The sequence below is a fragment of the Canis lupus genome, chromosome 24 (assembly GCF_003254725.2).
Source record: "Canis lupus dingo isolate Sandy chromosome 24, ASM325472v2, whole genome shotgun sequence".
NCBI classification, from domain to species: Eukaryota; Metazoa; Chordata; class Mammalia; order Carnivora; family Canidae; genus Canis; species Canis lupus.
This window is the reverse complement of record NC_064266.1, coordinates 42,731,748-42,750,510: the sequence shown is the minus strand read 5'-3', so window position 1 is coordinate 42,750,510 and position 18,763 is coordinate 42,731,748. Positions and strand designations below refer to the sequence as shown.

General features: G+C 56.2%; 1 protein-coding gene and 1 long non-coding RNA gene across 4 annotated transcripts in view; one reads left to right on the top strand and one right to left on the bottom strand.

Annotated features, from left to right (window-relative positions):
• Positions 1 to 459: 459 nt before the first annotated feature.
• Positions 460 to 17,687, bottom strand: LOC118352174 (uncharacterized). Its single transcript, XR_004808905.2, has 3 exons — positions 17,306 to 17,687; positions 2,836 to 2,984; positions 460 to 1,119 (listed from the first exon to the last, which is right to left on the bottom strand). It is a non-coding gene; the product is annotated as an uncharacterized LOC118352174 (long non-coding RNA).
• PMEPA1 (prostate transmembrane protein, androgen induced 1) overlaps positions 15,033 to 18,763 on the top strand; it is a 56,851-nt gene continuing 53,120 nt past the window's right edge. Inside the window, exon 1 of one of the 3 annotated variants that reach the window (XM_035705581.2) lies at positions 15,033 to 15,186. In XM_035705581.2, coding sequence (XP_035561474.2) covers positions 15,048 to 15,186 — 139 coding nt within the window. In that variant the 5' untranslated portion in view covers positions 15,033 to 15,047. Of the gene's footprint in view, positions 15,187 to 15,602; positions 16,153 to 18,763 lie in introns of those variants that run through there. The other 2 variants (XM_025470502.3, XM_025470501.3) reach the window with 2 other exon arrangements.

Sequence of the window (18,763 nt, the reverse complement as noted above, 5' to 3'; positions counted from 1 at the left end):
TCACTGACCCCTGTGTGCCCGGCCCTGGAGGGGATGCTGGCACTGGACACACTGGGAGCACGGTTCAGCTCCTTCCCTCCAGCGGAGGAGGATGGGCCCTGAACCCAGGCCTTGAACTTCTCAGCGTTGCCCGAGAAATCATTTTTACTTTTCTACCCACTTTACAGAGGAAACCACTGAGTCCAGAGCCGTGAAGTCATGTGCCTAATGACCTCACCTGGGTGGGTTCCTGAGAGCAGCTCCCACTGAGGGAGCTGAAATGATCATTTCCAAACAAGTGAGGCCATGGTCAGAGCCAGGGAGCCCGCACGCTGCCCCCCACCTTGGGGCTGGGCCTGCCCCCTCCACCTGCAGCCAGCCCCGAGGTGCCTTTCCAGAGCCCAACACAGACCTCCCTTGTAGTCTTATTTATTTTCAGTGTTGGTACATTTCAATGACAAATCGCACACGTACATCAATATTTTTTGCTTTATTTTGTCGTTGCCAGAAGTATAAGCCCTCTGCTTCTATATTTGTCTCCAGTCTTCCACCCCACGGGCGTTCCTTCTGGGCAAACATACTTGCTCCTCCCTCCCTCTCCATTTCTTGACTCGGGGTCAGTTTGGGGCGTTTCAAAGCCCCCCTCACACGCGTGGGTCCTGGGATTGCACGAGTGCAAAACGAGGAGAGGGCGAAACGATGGCCCATCAAGACTTTCCCCAAAAGTAACCAGACCTGCCTGGAAACGAAGGAGGCCCTGTCCATCTGCCCAGCAGGACAAGAAAAAAGACCCCCAAATATCAATATTTCCAAGTTCACTTCATCCGGCTTCTCGTCAGGGTGGGTCCTTGCCACACCCTGCAGGGCCGGTGAGGCCCACAGAGGTGGAGCCTAGTGGGGTGACCCACCTTCCGTTTGCGGGCTGACTGGTGGCAGAGGGTGTGTGGACACCCCCAGGCCTGGGCCCAAGCTCTAGGGGCACAGATGGCATGACCTTGGCAAGCGCCGCCCACCTGTGCAGAGTTCACGGACGGGCACAACTCGTTTCCGGGGGTGGGAGGAGACCACCCTCCATCAGTAACTTCAAACATGCCAACCGGAAACATCTTGCAAATGACTCTCTGCGACCAGCATCATTTCCTACAAGAAAGAACTCATTAATGCCAGCGAAACGGAAAACATCTCCATCTTTGCAAAAAGTTCACGCCCCTTCCCTGGGGGCCTTTCACAGTGGCCTGATGGCAATGTCACCCTCCCCCCCCCCACTGGAGGCAGCTCCAGTCCTGGGTGGACAGTCACCGGGCAAACTTGCTACCTGCACTTCAGTTCTCCCAAGTACTGCCCAGAGCAGTTCAGGGAGCTGACAAGCACGTCCCTAACACCATGGCTCCTCCCAGGTGACACTGGCCACAGGGCGTCGCCGGGATGGTGGGATGACACGGGGTGCACTCAGCTCTCAAGACAGGCTCACAAGCGGCCGTTATCACAGCTGGGGCGATTTGCAGCATCTGTGTTACTATTATTACCGCCGTTGCTGTTGTTGTCATGATCATTACCCCTCCACTCCAGTCCTGTCTTCTGATTCCAAATCCAAGTCCTTTCACTCATGAGTGAGAGCATCAGTTTTAAAACGCCACGGTCTGGATTCGAATCCTGCCTTTACCACCTGGGCCTACGACTTACCCATTCCGGGCATCAGATTCCATGTCTGTACAATGGGGACAACAGTGAGGTCAGAGGATTCTCATAAGGATCTTGTGAAATAATTCAGCCGAAGACCTCAGAACAGCGTTCAGCAAGTAGTGGGAACCAGTCTGAATCACTGTGATTGTCGGAAGCCGCTGGCTGACTGCAGACCCTGCCCCCCTCCCATGCTGCCCCTCTGCCCTCCCGTCCCCCTTCCCCACCCCCCACCCAAGACTCTGACCCAGTGATTTTAGGACCAGCAGGTCAGAGTGACAGGCTATCCTCGGCCATGAACACAGGGGCGTCGACTTGCTTCCAGGATGGCCCATCAAGACTTTCCCCAAAAGTAACCAGACCTGCCAGGAAACGAAGGAGGCCCTGTCCATCTGCCCAGCAGGACAAGAAAAAAGACCCCCAAATATCAAACCAGGGAAGCAATTTGGCCGCTGGCTGCATCTTTCTAGATGCTGGAGCCTCACCGGACCAACGGGGAAGGCTGGTTCCAGCCAGGGAAGCATATGGGGCCCTCTCAACTTCTTCTTTTTTTTTTTTTTTTTTTTTTTTTGCCCTCTCGACTTCTGACACTCGTTTCCTGTCTCCCACACAGGCTATCCCGGTCACTGTGAACCGAGACGACACCAGAGTGCCAAGGTAAATGGTGCTCTACCCTGGGGCGTGATGACCTCCCTATTGGGGAGGAGGGCTCAGTTTGGCTGACACATTCCTTCTCTGTGCTCGGCAAACAAGCCAGACAGGTCCCTGTCTTCACGCAGCTTACAGTTCAGAGAGGCAAAGTTCAGAGCAAGGAAACAAAGACTCACATAGACCCTCACGGCTCTTGCTGGGGACCCAAGGGAAGAAACAGGGTGATGGAGTGGGTCATGGCAGGGGCGGGGGAAAGGCTTCCAAGGGGAGCATTTGTTGAGTCCTGAATGATATGGGGCTGGCACAGGGGACAGCAAGAGCAAAGGCCCTGGGGTGGGGGTGGGGGTGGGGGTGAGGGTCACGTCCAAGGCCATACGGCTTTGGGTACAGAGGAGAAGCAGGAAGAAATCGGGCTGGCCAGGTGGCAGATGGGTTATGGGCAGGCTGTGCAGGGCTCTGGACTTTAGTCAAAAGCAGGGGGAAGTGTTTAAAGATTCCAACTGCCCCTCCCAGTTGACTCCTCACCTGGTTCACCTGGAGGCGTTTGGCTGACAGGACGTCTGGTCTGTCTCAGAGACTCAACCTGAGGCAATCCTGATTTGTTCGTCAGTGGGAGAGAGGTGATCTTCTTGTCCAGGGTCAACAGGTTTGGAATTTCAGGTTGCCTTGTCTGGCTTTGGGCAAGAAGAAAGGTGTGAGATTTGCGATTCGGTCCAGGGTGAGCATCGGTGTTTTGGCTGTTTCCCTGACAACTTCTGCTCCCAGAGCGACGAGCAAAGACTCAGGGGGACTCAGGAGTCCGTTGTCGCAAAGACTCAGGGGGACTCAGGAGTCCGTTGTGATCACTGGACTGTGTGCTCCCTGAGGTCAGGGGCTGCAGCCGCTCTGCTCAAAACCCAACCGGCAGGGGCCCGAACACTGACTAAGCAAGTAGAACGAAGGGATGAATGGTAAAATTCTGGTGGACGCTGCGGCTGTACTTTCTTCAGAGAAAACTTGCATAGTCCTTCCTAGATTCTAAGAAGCAATCAACATGCCATTGATTCAGTAACTTTTCCAGGAAAGGGAGTGAGCCCTGAATTCAATGTGCCTGCCCACTGCGACTTCTGTCCCTGTTTCAGAAACTGAGGACTGTTGACTTCTGGGAACGGGAAAGTATCTGTTTGAGTAGTGTCCCCCTCCCCGCAATTCAGGCCCATCCCCAACCCCAGAATGTGATCATATTTGGAAATGGGGTCTTTCCACGTGTCATTAGTTAAGATGAGGTCACACAGGATTTCAGTGGGCCTTAAATCCAGTGGCTGCTGTCTCTATACGGAGATCATGTGAGGAGAGAGGCAGAGATTGGATGTATACAAGCCAAGGGACGCCAAGGATTGCCAGCAACCCCAGAAGTGGGAGAGTGGCCTGGAGCCCGGAAGGAACCAACCCCGCTGACATCCTGGTGCTGAGCTTCCAGCCTCCTGAGCTCTGACAGCATAACTCTCTGTTGCTCTAAGTTGCCCCAAAGACCAGGAGCAAGGATCTGCGGCTTGACTATGTGTGTGCCCGCCTCACGGTTGCCCACCGTGGCTGCTGAAATCGGGAGCCAGCCGTGCCAGCCAGACATCAGAAAAAGAGAGTTCCAGACCTTCTGCAAATGATCACCTTGGTGGTGTGGACCAGCAGAAATACCTTTCCTCACGGTTCTGGAGGCCAGAAGCCTGAAATCAGTATCCCAGGGCCAAAATCACAGTGTCGGCCACCCTCCTTCCGGAGGCTCCCGCAAAACAGCTGCTGGTGGCTGTCACATGGCTTGGCTTTGTCCAAATCACTCCAGAGTCTGTCTCTGCTGTCACACGGCCTTCTCTGGGTCAACCTCCTTCTGCCTGTGTGATGAGGACATGTGCAGGCCTACCTGGATAATCCAGTAACTTCCTAACTCCAGACCCCCGACTTAATCATATCCATAGCAGGTTCTGCCCCAAGGTCCCAGAAAGGAAAGCAGTGAGTCCTGGGAACCAGAAAAGGTTCACCTAGAATAACTGACACTTCCACTTCCCACCAGGAGGCCCACCTTGCAGGCCATGTCAGTGCTCTCAGGACAGGCCAAGACCGTCAATGAAGAGAGTGGGCAGTGGGGAAACTGAGGCAGGCTACAGCCCAAGTCCTCTCCTAAAGGGGACAGAGCCCACTCGGTTCCCACCTGGGATGGTCTGATCTTTTGATTTACCAGGAAAAGCCAGAAATGAAAATCTTTTAACGTGAAATATCCTCATTATTAAATAAGCAACTAATTTTTAAAATTCGCAGTCCTCTGAAGATCAAGCAAGACACAGCCAACGGGCCACCAGCTCCCAGTGTTTGCGGTGGACAGAGTCTATCAGAATCCAGCCAGCATCTGGAAAGATCTTCTCTGAAGCATATGAGAGGAAGGTCAACAGCTGAGACTTGGGTTCAAATCCATCCTTCACCAGCTGTGGGACCTCAAGCACATTAAAATCTCCAAGTGCCAGTTTCTTTATGTGTAAAATGGGGCCATAAGCCCAACTTCCTCTGGCCACTGGGAAGTGGTTATTAAGATGCTCAGGGCAGGAAGCCCAGAGCACAGGGCCTCCTGAAGTGAATGTGCTGTAAGGGTTGAGCATTATTACTATTGTGTTTCTGAAATGCATTTTTTCATATTTTAATCACTCAGACATTTGGATGCAACCTACCATCAACCACGTAAAATTAACACAATCAAACAACTGTTCTGCTTTTTTCTCCCAAAAGTTGTTTTTCAACAGATTGTTGAAGCTCAGAGAGCTTCCTGTTCAAGGTGTGGAAATATAATGTACATGACGCTCATGTTGGGAAAGGAGATTAATGAAAGATTGGACACTCCGTTCGAGAGAGCACTGTCCGAGAGCAAGCCCCAGAGCCCTGCCCGTGCTGGGTCCGTCCGGGTCGGCATCCTCACCAAGCACTCACGTGAAGTCTGAGAACCCACGCTTGAGAAATTTGCAAGTGACCCCAAGAGGGAGGGGGAGCTCTGGCCTGGGGGGTGAAGAAGGTCCAGGGCCCGAGAAGATCTCTCACCAGCGGTCAGAAAGGGAGAGCAAGTGTGAGTCCTGTCATTTTGGCTTCCTTAGGTGAGTTGCAAAAGTCAAGGGCGACACCCACCAGAAAAGCTGCAATCAAGAGTGGTGACATCAAGAGTGGTGACAGGACGAAACGCTGGGATGGCTCAGAGGACTGCCGGGGGCAGGGGCGGGGGGAAATCGGTAAGAGCCCCCCAGTTACTGCCTGGCCATGTCTGCTAGAGCATTCCCATTCCTGCCAGCAAAGCCCGAGCAGGAATGGGTGCACACGTGTGCAGGGAGCACGTACAGACAAGCCCCAGAATGCTCAAGACAGCCCCAGCTGAATCAGCCAACAGCTGGGGGAAAAAAAAAAAAAAACAAAATTAACCAGAGAATCGGCAGGAGAATGGCTAAATTGTGGTATGTCATGACTGCTCCAGAGCAATGAAAAGAAACAAACCTCTACCACACTGAGAACGTGTCTCCCAGACTGCACGGCGCGAGAAGTCAGACACGCAAGAGCACACACTGTGATTCTGTCTCTGTGAACTTCGAGAAGAGGCAAAGCAAACCCACAGTGGAAGAAGTCAGAATGGTGGTTACCTCTGCAACAGGGTGGGGGAGGTCGTAGTGGGAAGGAACAGGAAGGAACTTTCTAGAGTGACGGAAATGTTCTCTATCTCAACCTGGGGGGTAGTTACTTAGGTGCACGTGACATAAAAAGTCACCCAGCTATATACTTCAGATTTGTGCACTTTAGAGAGAGATTCTATAACAATAACAAACGGTAAAGCAGGGATAGAGTTAGCGGCTACAGTAGCAGGTGCAAGATAGGATCTTGGGAAGCAGGACTCTCTAGGGGAGTTAGAGATACAGACCAGGTGCTGGGGCCTTTCCTCAGGCCCAGCTGGAAGCTCTCAGGATCTGATCTGCTCCGGGTCAACCGCACCCAGCCATGTGCGCTTCTGGGGGACATCGCAGGCCTGTGGACCACGAGCGGGAGCAGGGCCCCTTCATGGGGTGGGACATGTGTCACATGGGACTCTGGCCTGAGAAGGAGCTCTGAGCTCTGCTGCTGTCGCCTGAACTTACAAATGATTTTTGAACAAGAAGCCCTACATTTCTGGTTTGCTCTGGGCTCCACAAATTATGTAGCAGGTCTCGAATGGGAAGCTGTGACGTTTAGGAGGGGTCCTCACTTTCCGAAGCACTGTTCTATGGAGAGAGAAGCTCATTTATGGTGTCAGGCGCATGAATTGACGAAAGTTCCAGGCGGGCAGGCCTCAGCCTGACATAAGGAAGAGCTTGCTGCCCATGACAGTGGCTCTCGATGACCTAAATCCCGAAGAAGCACCAACAATCCATGAGATGAGCACCTACTTTGTGCCAAGCGTCTTCCATACTTCGTCTGACTCTTTGCAACAACCGGATGAGGAGGGAACTATTGCCATCCCTGTTTTGCAGAGGAGGAAACCGAGGCAGGCTTTTATTGCCAAGCATCCCTCAGCTGGGTTAGCAGTGAGGCTGGGATTTGAATCCAAGTCTGACTGACTCAGAGTTAGCATCCTCCACCAGGGTTTTCAGACACTCCAGCTGAGGGTTGTAGGACATCAGGGGCCAGAGAAGGAGCTTTTGGCTCTGGGAGGGGCTGGACTTTAGGGCTCAAGGTAGAGACTCTGGGATTTTAAACACAGCAAGCAAGGCGAAGGGTGTCCAGAGGGCTCATCTGAGAGCCAGCCCTGAGAACGCTGGTCTTAGGATACCTGGCCCCACCTGAGGGCTTCCTTCCTGGTCAGACCAGGGGATGAGGACACTCAGGTGTGGCTGAGACACGTAAATAAAGCTACCTATGTGTGATGCAGTCAGGAGGCGTGGGAATTGCGCCAATTTAGGCAAAAAAAAAAAAAAAAAAAAGCTTAGAAAAATGTTAAGCATTATGGAGGCAAAACCGAAAACACTTCAGCAGGCCGCCCACAGGTCACCAGCAGGGTTGCTGGTTTAGACCGCCAGCCCGCAGGACAGGTCTGTCCCCGTAGCCCAGCAACAGGGCCTGGCAAGCCCCACGGCAGCTACCCAGCCCCCTACACCTCTGCCCCCCAGAGCTGGGCAGGCAGTGGGTGGCAGGGCCCTTGCTCACTTGGCTGTGCCTCACCCAGCTGGTTCTACTCCCTCCCCTTTCTCTCCCTTCCCAGTAGCAGGGCCTGACTCATGAGGATTGTCTTAAGAAAGAAAGGCTGAGACCTGGATCAATATTGGGATCGTGCACTGGTTGAGACCAAGGCCTCTGGAAACAAGCAGACCTGGTTTGAATCCAGCCACACGATGCCCTAGCCCAGGATCTTAGTTACCCCGCCACCTCGGGCCGCCCTCTCCATGCCTGTAAAACGGTAATGACGATAGTAGCTAACTTGGGTTTTCTGTGAATATTAAATTAGGTGATACATGCAAAATCCCCAGAACGCCTTGCGCATGATAGACATTCACCCCATATTAGCTGTCACTCTTTAGCACAGGGAACAGTCGCATCTCTCAAATTCCAGCGCTGTGCTAAGAACTGGTGCAGACCCTCCACGAGGCACACCTGCCCCTGTCACCTCTTCCCCTGCAGAGCTGGGACAGCGTTAAGGGCCGTGAAGGAGCAGAGCAGTGGGGGCCGTAGGTGAGGCCGCCTGCACACGGTTACACGCCCCCGCCCCCACCTGCACCTAGTAGGTGCTCAGTAAACGTCTGTCACTGGATGCACGTGCCACGGCACCGCACTCTCCCCTGGAAGGCACCTGCTCGCACCCGGGCGCTGGGCGAGGCTGAGCCGTCCCCGTCCCCCGCCCCCCGCGGCACCTGCTCCGGGTCCCCCGCCGAGAGGACGCGAGCCCCCCCCCACCCCCACCCCGGCGCCGCCCCGCCCTCCGCTCACCACGTGGATTTAAACCCCACGCGGTGGCCAGGCTCCTGCCCCCCTCCCGCCATTGGACGAGGCCGCCCGCACTTGCGTCCAATCGAATGGCGGCTCCCGGAATCCGAACTTCGGATTGGCCCGTCCGCTGTGTCATTTCGGGCGGCTCGTGACGCGCCGGCCTGACGCCCCGCCTCCTCCGCGGCCGCACTCCCAGTTAAAGGAGCCGCGGGCGGAAGACGCGAGAGTGGCTTGCGGGAGGTGGGGGTGGGAGGTGGGGGTGGGAGGTGGGGTGGGGGGTGGGGGGTGGCGGCCCTTGGAAGTAACCTTAAAAAAATTTTTTTTTTTTTTAATTAACGTACGTTGTAGAAAATGCAGCAAACAATATACGAGTGAGGTCCATTCCACGCAATCCATTCCACGAAGCTAACCACTGTTACACTGTTCTGGCGTGTATCTTTCCAGTCTTTTTTCTAGTAACACAATTTTATTTATACAAAATTGAGATCGGTTCGGCAGCCTATTTTTAAATGTATTTTATAAAGGACTTTTCAAAAAACCATCAAATCATCTTGGGAGACATTTTTAACTAATGCGTTTTCTTTGATCTTCTTGACCTTACTTAACCAATCCCCTCTTTCCCCCGCCCCTCAATTTAGTTGCATTTTTATTATTAAAAGTGAAGATAGGATCAATATTCTGGTCCATTAATAATCAGAGGCTGAGCATACCTATATCTTAAGGCCTTAATACAGGTTGCAAAATTGTTTTGCATTCCCCCATTCAGTGGATTTGCATTCTAGGAGCCCATTGATGCTAGGAGCTATGGATGCAGCAAAGAAGCAGACAGGTGTAGCCACGCGGTTGCCTCTGGAGCCAGCTGCTGGACACGTGTTCCCAAGTTCCCATATGAGCACAGGGCTCCTTGTGTAGAGGGGAAGGGGCCCTATCTCCAATGCTAGTGGGGGCCTGCAGAGGGAGGGCACAGGGTGTTTTCCAGCTGCAACTCCCTTGTGGGGACTGTCAGGGCCCCCGTGGTGCCCCACAGCGCTTGTCTGGTGTTCTAGAGGCCCTGGGGACATCTGAGCATCTGTTCCCAGAACCAGACATTGAGAACACACAGGGCACAGTCCAGCTGGGGTGAAAGACGCTGAACAAAGCAACTAAAGAGTCATGAGAAATTTCACTGGGGGTAACTTCTCCGAAGGGACAATTCTAGGGTTGGTTTATGTTTTATATGAGACTGCGAGTTGCCAGGGCACAGAGCACGCAGTAATAACACGCTTTTTTCAAGAGCTTATTCCTGCCCGTGCCCCGTGCTGAGTGCCAGCCAGAACGTTTCCCCTTGTTTCATCTTGCCTGTAGCTCTCTGAGCAAGTCCGTTTCTAATCCCCATTTTAAAGATGGGGAAACTGAGGTCAGGATCAGTAATGAACTTTCCCAATCGAGATCAGGAAGTTAGCAGTGGCGATGTGTACTCTCAGTTTTGGGCATGCAGAATTCAATGTTTGGGGAATAATAGGTCAATGAGTAAGTGAGCTCCCCAGAGGACAAACTCTGTGAAGGCAGCGCCCAGCTTGTCCTGGTCACCATGTGCCCCCAGGGCCTGGTGCTTGGCTCTGGAATAGTCTGTGTGAACTAGGTGTGGGTGCGATGCCCCTCGCTGGACAGACAGCCCTCCCTCACATCCGGCCCCCTTTGCATCAGGTCCCCCTCAAAACCAGCAGCAGAGGCAGCAGCCCAGCTTGGCTCCAAATGCCTTTCACGCCACCGAGAATCACGGTTTTACATTATTAATCACTCCTGACAACAGTAGAATGTATCCCTTCACGAGAACAGAGACACAGAACATTTCTGCTCTGGTGTGTCTGGCCTGGGAAACCAGCTTGAACGACGCACCATTCTTTCTGGAAGTGTTTCAGACAGGAGTTGAACATGTCTGAATGAGCCTGTGAGGGGAAGGTCTGCATATTACGCTATTTACGATAACCAAAGACCCTGCGACCTGAGCCTGGAGTCAGGATCCCCTGTGCCCTTCACCAGCACCTTGACCCTAGCCAAGTCTTGTCTGGGCCTCAGTTTACCCATCTGCCAGAAGACAGGATTTGGCTCTAATGTGTCTTTCTGTCCTTTCCTTCTATCCTTTCCACTCTTTATCTTCCTGCCTTGGTCCCAAAGCCCTGTCTTCTCTATAGAAACCAGTTTCCTGCTGGAAATAAGAAACAGAATCAGAGGAAAGAGATGTCCCCCTTGGTGGGGGGTGGGGGTGCATCTATGACCAGTTTAGCCAGCTTTCTTTGGCTTGCTGCTGCAGGAGAGCTCAACCATGTGACACACCTAAGCACACATGATACCACCCACAAAACACACATGCACCCACAAACCCACAACACACACACGATGCATACGCACACACATGCGTCTTTATGGTTAAGACCTCTGGCTCTGGCCTGGTACCAGGCAAGTACTTCTTTGTAGATACTGGCCCTGGTTTCTGGCTTCCAGATGCTTGGTTAGAAGTTTGTCATGAGGTGGGCATCCAGAGCACTGACAAGAAGTGTGGGCCTGGGGGGCGGGAGAGAACAGGGGGGAGAGAATTGTCAGAAAGTAGCAAGGGCAGCCCAAGTGTGACTTGCACGTTATTATCTGTGGTGCCAGTCATTTCCTCCACAGAGGTTTGCCAATGCCCACTGCAGGCCAGACCCCATCAGACGCGCACTGGGGCCTATCCGGTGACACGCCCACCGAGCTGCCTGTCTACGGTTGCCAATCAAGGGGAGACAGGCCGTGAACAAGGTGTGTGTCCACTGCCGCTGGTCTGTGCTGAGGCCTTGACACACACACCACCCCGCACTGTGAAATACTGTTGTTTCCACCCCCCGCGCAGGGGTGGAGATGCAGGTTCGGCAAGGTGAAACCACCTGCCAAGGTCACCAGTGTGGGATTCTGAGTTGGGTCTTCATCTCCCCTCTCCCCCTTGCCTGGGCTCCCTGCAGAAGGCAGCTGCTCTTTATCCTCCGAGGGGAGATGGAGCTGGGGGAAATTCCAGGAAGCCCAGGGAAGGGTGCTGCCCAAACCCAGCACCCTTCCCAGGCAGACCCAGGTACCACTGAAGGTGGTAAGGATGGAGGAGGGGAGCAGGAAGCACCATCTGCTGAGGTCTGCCTGTGGGTTCCGGGGCCCAGGCACCTGCATCCACATCCTGCCCCACCTCACGGGTGGCGCCCTGAGCCTCGGTGCCCCTATCTGTCAAACGGGAATCATATTAGCTGGGACCTCACAGGGCTGCTGTAGGGATCCAGTGAACTCACTGTAGACCTCGATGCATGTTTGTGGAATGATTAAGTGAGTGAATCTGAAGAGTCTAGGACAGGGCCTGGTACACAGTCAGTGTCCAATAAACATTAGGTCTTATTAGTGTTTGGACACAAAAAGAGACCCCCTCCCCCCAAAGTTGAAAAACACAAAGTCCAAAGACGCTAAGCGGGAACGTGGACAGGCTGATTAGGCCACACACATAGGATTTGGGGACAAGCAGACCCAGCTAGAAGGGGTTTCCAAAGGTGGCCAGTTGAGAGGAGAGGTTGTTAACCCACCCCTCTGGCTGCCGAAGCTGCTTCTGCAGAGGCAGATCTGTGCGGCAGGCCTGGTGGCAGGAGGTGAGGGGCAGGGCTGGACCTGCGGAGCGGAGGCTGGGATCTGCCAGCCAGGGCAGGCCCTTTGTTGACTCAGTGGGACACTTTCCACAATGCCCAAGGGACAGAGTCAGGACACGGCCAGCCACCCTTGGCCCAGCCAAAACCCACGCTGGCTTCCCTGGGTTCCCAGCTGGCTGCCAAGGCAGGCCTGGCACCTGAGCAACAACAGGATACGCAGGGCCCCTCGTTCAAAAGTTATTAAGAATTTCAAGATGATGACAGTAGAAGATTCACCCAAGCTTGGGGCCCTTTTGAGGGAGGAGCCCAGGCACCTGCATGGATCACACATTTGTGAAGCTGGCCTTGTACCTAAACCCAGCCAGCAGGGATATGCCACTAGGAGCCAGCCCTCCTTACTGGCATGGATAGGATCTTTTCTCTCTAAAGATCCTCCTGTGGTAGATCCAACCCGTGATCAGGACAGACAGCAGCACTGTACCGTCTGGAGGCCCTGAAAGGTCTGTCTTGGCGGTCACCTGAGGACATATACCCATTTCACAATCCTATGCCCTGTAACCAGGTTGGGAAATGCATCTCAAGCCCCAGACTTCATAGGACTATGAAGATCCCTTTGCTCTTCTTCCCCTCAAGGGTTTTCCTTGGGCACCTGCTGCTCCCGGCCTTGGACTCCCGCCTGCTGTCCCCTCTGCCCAGAGAGGCCACTTCGTGGGCTCCAGCTATAGCCGGACCATGTCCCTTTGTAACATTTCTGGCTTTGAACTCAGTGACCCTCTCAATCATCACCTGGACGTATATGTTTCCATATTCATTGTCTGTTTCACCTACAAGCAACAGGAGCCCCAGGAGGGAAGAAGGGGTTTGTACCTGGCTCTAGGTAGATGTTCAGTAAATATGAATTGAATAAAATGCCACCTCCTCAAGGGGGCTTTCCTGATCTCCAACCTGGCCTCTAGCTCATCATGACCATTTCTGAAGTGACCTAAGTTTAACTATGGGTTTGTGTGTGAGTCTATAATCTCTCCCGTTCCTGCCCCCTATCCCATGTGACCCATGTGACACCCCCTCCCCATGTCACATGAGGGTGGCTTTTGTTTTGTTTGTTGCCCTGCATCTGGTACCCAGCACAGAGCCTGGCACTGAACAGGAACACAGTATTTGCTGAATGTATGAAGGAAATCTCTTTCCCTGACTTATGGCCTCCCTCCCATGGACTCAAGCTGGTCCAGCAGAGGCGGCCCATCCTCCCGTACCCACACTCCCAGTAGGGGGAGTGCTCCCGCACGCACTGCACCATTCACACCTTGGCTCCCCGGAAAGAATCCGTGGGTCTTCCTATGCCTGGCCTGACTGTGGGCCCTGCTCCTCCTCACTGAATCCCCAGCACTACAGTGCCTGGTACACACAGGGCAGTCAGATTTAGCAAATAAAGATACAGGCATACAGTGAAATTTGAATTTCAGATAAGCAACACACAAATTTTTAGTATAAGTCGATCCCAAATATTGCACAGGATATACTTACACCAAAAATTATTTGTGATCTATCTGAAATTCGCATTTATCTGGCAGCCCTAGGCACACGCAAAGCCTCCCATGAGTGTGGGTTCTCAAGCGTATGCTTCTCCCAAAGCAAGTCTGTCCTTTCCCATTAACCACCTTAGCCAAGGATGCTGTCATTGGGTGAAGCCTTCCTCATTGCCGATCCTCTCATCTGCAAACAGGAGGATAAAATGACGCCAGTTCCTCCCCTCCCCAATATGCCATGAGGATTGCACAACAAGACCACCAGCACATATTCAGCCTCTTACACACTTTCACGGCACTGACTCCTTTATTCGTCACTCACCATCACCCCAGTCAAGGACACCATTAGGGAGGCAGGCCATTTTGCAGAGGAGGTAACTGAGGGGACAGGTGAAAGGACTTGCCAAGGTCACGTGTCCCACCCATCTTTAGAGATGCAGTTGTGGCCACGGTGCCCGACACCCCACTTCAGACCCCCAGCAGAACCAACGTTGGAACCAGGGCACAGACCACGAACCAGTCCCAGGGCCACCGTTCGAGCAGTGATGGCATACTGTAGGTGCTCAGTAAATGTGGCCGGTGCTGTTGTCTCAGGCAGATCAACCAGAGGTCAATGTTGTGGCTAAGGCGGTTTTTTTTTAATCTGTCCAGGCATCCAGGCCCTGAGCGCTTCCCCCCTCCTCCTGGTCCCTGGGGTTGGGCACAGCTCTGAGAGGGAGCCTCTCTTCCCAAACAAATCAGGGTCAGAACCTTTGAACCTCCCTCTGTGTGGGCACCTTGGGCTCCTCCTCCGTAAACCCGGAACACTCAGTCACCCCTGAATTTGAATTCCTTCACAGAAAGTGCTCTGTGACAGCAAGGGGCATCCCTGGGACCAGCTGCCCGGAGAGATGTCACCCACTTCCTGGGCCGGCTTTCTCTGAGTTCTACGAATCTCTGGTCTGGTTACAGTCTCTTAAAAGGGAATAATTTTTAAACACCCCTCCCACCCTGCCCAACACGAAAGGAGTCACTGCTCCTTCCTAAACCCCAGTAATTGCGTGGATATGTGGATATTTAAAGAAGGAGGAAACTATGTGGGGGTGCAGATACCCCCCCCGGGGTGGGGGGAGCAGCCTTGGATGAGGACCAGGCTCTTGCACTGCGTGGCCCTGAGCAACCAACTCCCCAGGCCAGCTCCCACGTCTGTAGAATGGGGCTCACAACATTCCCGTCTCGGGGAGTAGGTACCAGGTTGAGTTCCTATTTGGCGAGTTTCTGGCACTAGGTAGGCGCTGCCCAAGCGCATGCAAAATAGAGACTGGAGCAGAGGTCCAGGAGGGGCCACACCACATTGTGGAGTCTGGAGGTGTGCCAGGGAGAGGACCTCTGACGTAATAGCTCCGTTCCTTTTTAAACCAGGAGAATGTGTTCTTGTAACACTTGTGTAATTAAAACTTAATGAAATAAAAGGACACCCTCGCACTTCCTCCCCCTCCCCCCGCCCCCCGCCCCCGTCTTTTGAACTCAGGAGGCGCGCCCCCCAGCCGGCGGCCCCTGGGGCAGCAGACGACCGCAGGGGTTTCGCCCCCGGCCCTGCCGGCCGGGTCGCAACTCGAGTCCCAGGACACGTATTTACATGACAAGGGCTCCCGGGCGTTTCTCGGAGCCGTCCGGGGCGTGTCTACACGAATTCCAGCCTTCCCCGGGCGACCTCCTTGGGGTCGGGGTAAAGTGCGCAGCGGGGGGCGCCAGGGGACTAGAGGCCTCGGTGTTAGGTAATGGGTGATGGGGGACCCCCCTCATCTTCTCCAGTTCCCCGTGCCCTGAGTGCAGGGACCTGCTCTGGGAGAGGACAGGCTTCCCCTAAACCTGGGGCGAGGATCCCGGGGACCCAGGACGCACCCGCAGCGCGCGGGGGCGAGGGTGCCGGCGAGCCGCGCTTCCCCGGGCGCCCCGGTCGGGCCACCGGCCCCCAACCGGCCCCAGGAGGGGCGGAGGCGCTGCGCGGCCCCCCGCCCCCCGCCCCGCCGGCCCCGGGTCTACGCGGGCCGCCTCGCTCTGGCCCTTTAAGAGCCCGCCCCCTTCCCCGTCACCCCGCCCCGCGGCCCGGGAAGGGGGTGCGGGGGAACCTCGGCGGGGATTGGCGCAGCGCGCGCCCCCTCCCCGGCCCCCGCGCGGTGGGAACCGGCAGCCCCGTCTAGCGCTGACGTCAGACCGTCTGCCTGCCTCCGACCGCGGTCTCGGAGCGAAACCCGATCTCCTTGGACTTGAATGAGGAGGAGGCGGCGGCGGCGGCGGAGGCGCTCGGCTGCGGGAAGCCAGCGGCGGAGGCTCAGCCCCGGCGGCCGCGCGCGCCCCGGCTGCCGGCCCATTTCCCGGACGCCACCCGCGGGCACTGCCGACGCCCCCGGGGCTGCCGAGGGGCGGCCGGGGGGCGCAGGGGAGCGCGGCCGCGCGCACTGAGCCCCGCGGAGCCCCGGGAACTTGGCGGCGCCCCGAGCCCGGCGAGCCGGGGTGCGCCCTCCCCGCCGCGCGCCTCCTGCATGCGGGGCCCGAGCGCCGGGCGCCGGCCGGAACCCCCCCCGGCCGCCCCCGCGCCCCCCGCGCCCCGCGCCGCGCCGCCGCGCCGTCCATGCACCGCTTGATGGGGGCCAACAGCACCGCCGCCCTCGCCGCCGGGCAGCCCAATGTCTCCTGCACGTGCAACTGCAAACGCTCTTTGTTCCAGAGCATGGAGATCAGTGAGTGACCCCGCGCCCCCCTCCCCGGAGGCCCCGTCGGGCTGGGACCCCGAGGCCGGCCGCAGCCGCAGCCGCAGCCGCGGGCGGGGGCGGGGGCGGGGGCGGGGGCCCGGGCCGTGCGCGCCCCCTCGGGCCGTGCGCCCTGCGCCCGGGGCGCGCCCTCCTGGCTCGCGGCAGCTGGCGGCCGGCCCGGCTTTGTCCCGCGGCGCGGCGAGCCTGGCACGGCCCCCGCTGCCCGCGCCCCGCCCGAGGGGCCTCGGACCCGGGGCCGAGCGGCCGGGAGGGCGGCGGGGCGCGGGGCGCGGGAGGGCCGGGGCGCCCGGGTCCGCGAAGTTTCCATTTTATTTCCCCGAGGGGCAGTCTCGGTGGAGCAATTAGGCCGGCTCTTTATCAACTTTGGCTGGGGGGGGGGCGGGGGGAGGGGGAGGGGGAGGGGGTGGCGGGCGTGTGAGACGCTGTCTGGCCTGCGGGGTGTCTGGGGCCCCGGGTGTGTGTCTGGAGTGTGCGTGGCGCTTCTGTCTCGGTCTGTGCGAGTGGGTTTCCTCGCGTCTGTGGAGCGTGCGTGTCTGTGTGTCTCTGTCTGGGTCTGGCGCGTCTCCGTGGCTCTCTGTGTCTGTGTGTCTGGGTCGCAGTCTGTCCCGGGCATGTGTAGTCTTCCTGCGCCCCTGCCTGTGGCCCGGTCGGGGTGCCTCTTCGGAGCGTGTGCATCGTTCTGGGGGCTTGGGGACCGTTTGTGCCCAGGTGTCTGGATCCAGGGCTCCGCGCCGGTGGGTCTGGCCCAAGGTGGATCTGGAGTGTGTGTCTCATTGTGTGAGTGTCTGTGTCCCCGACGCACCTATAAATAGCCTCTGTCTGGACAGCTTGGCTCAGCCTGGCTGGGACCGTGGTTACAAATGAGTCAAAGTTTGGGGCTGTCTGTGTTTGGGACCGCCTGGCCCTGAAAGGAGGAGATAGACCGAGGGTGGGGAGGGGGTGTTGGCAGCTTGGCACCAACTCTCCCTGTGCACCCAGAAGTTGAGACAAATAAGCCTCTACTTCCGCCATTCGGACCCCACTCGGGTAGAGGTTGGGTTGGGTGGAGCGCCGTCTAGCCTGTACCCCCACCCCCCACCCCCAGCCCATCCTTTGGTGTGTGTGTGTGGGGGGGTCTTACCTCTCTGGGCTTCGGTTTCCCTACCCTCACCCCTAAGCACCGAGGCAAGGGAGCACACAGCCCTCCCCTGCCAGGGCCAGCCTTCTTCCAGCTGGGACCAGGAGCCAGAGGCGGCCACCACTGAGCAGGGCAGTCACTGGGTGACTCATAAGCCAGTTTCCGCAGGCGGCTGCCACAGTGCGTGGCCCCTGAGCCTGTAGAGTGAGGCACAAGAGGTAAAAATAACCCGTGACCGGCTCTGCCGGGGCAGGCAGGCCAGCTTGAGTGGTGGGTCCTTCCATCTGTGAGCGTCCCCTCCCTCCAGCCCCGGGATGGAAAGCCTCCTTGTCCCCAACCACCCCCCACCCCCAGCCCCCAAGCCGCCCTGCGCCAGGCCAGCGAGGTGCCAGGAGAACCTGCCCAGAGCCAGCATGTGCGGAACTGAGTTGCATTAAACCAGATTGCTTCCCAAAGGCCCTTTATGAACTCAGGAGGCTAATGAAATGCACGAGGATATTATTAAAATATGTTCGCACATGTTTGGAGAGAGCCTCGCCGGTGCTAAACGGATTGCTGTTTAAGTACCCGAGGTGCCTCATTTTCCCTCTTCTGTAAAGCTGCCTTAGGGCGCTCCCCACCCCAGGGTCCCCGCTATTGTGTTGAACCTATGGAATCTGTCTTTAGGAGGACTGGACACAGGCATTTTGCTCTTGTCCTTCCTTTGTGTTCAGGACTTTTTTTTTTAAATTCATTCTTATTCCTGTCCCTCGTTAGGCTCTTCAGCCCTGATGGTATTTTGGCTGACACCAAGGTGTTGTTAAATCCATCGCCTTCAACCCGTGTGCTTCCCCCAGGCGGGCATCTGAGCTGGGCCCTGGAGGTTAGCGCCTGGAACCCTGGCCTGCTCCAGCTGGCCCCAGGGTGGTACATGAGTCACCGTGCACAGTGTATTTTTTACACACGGCCCCCTACTTACTGGAAGAAAGCCCAGGGCAGGAAGGGAAATGATCTTTAAAATGCAGGTATAATGTAACAGTTTGTTACAAGTGCTAATCAGATTTCCCCGAAAGGGTCTGGTGAGGAAGCCTGAAGGCCTGGAGTTTCTTTATACAAAAAAGATGGGGAGGAAAATTTGAAGTGAGGAAGAAAGGCCACATTTCATGTGATACGAGCTGGGGGGTTGTTCGCAAGCAGAACGTCAGAGATGGATTTGGAGCTGGGCTGCGGGGCCTTGTCCAGGTGGCCCTTGGTTGGTTCCTTAAATCGCCTTAGTTTCCTCATCTGAAAAATGAGATCTGGACGGTTGAAATTTAAAAAGCTTACCATCTTTCAAGATGGGGCCTCTGCCCTCCCAAGTCTGGCTGGAGGCTTCCGTGCCAACGGTGGCTCCCCTCCCCCGGAACAGTGCTGGGTCCCTGGGGTGGTGTACAGTTGCCCCAAATCTCAGAGCTGGGTGGAGCCTTGGCCGGCTCGGGCTTT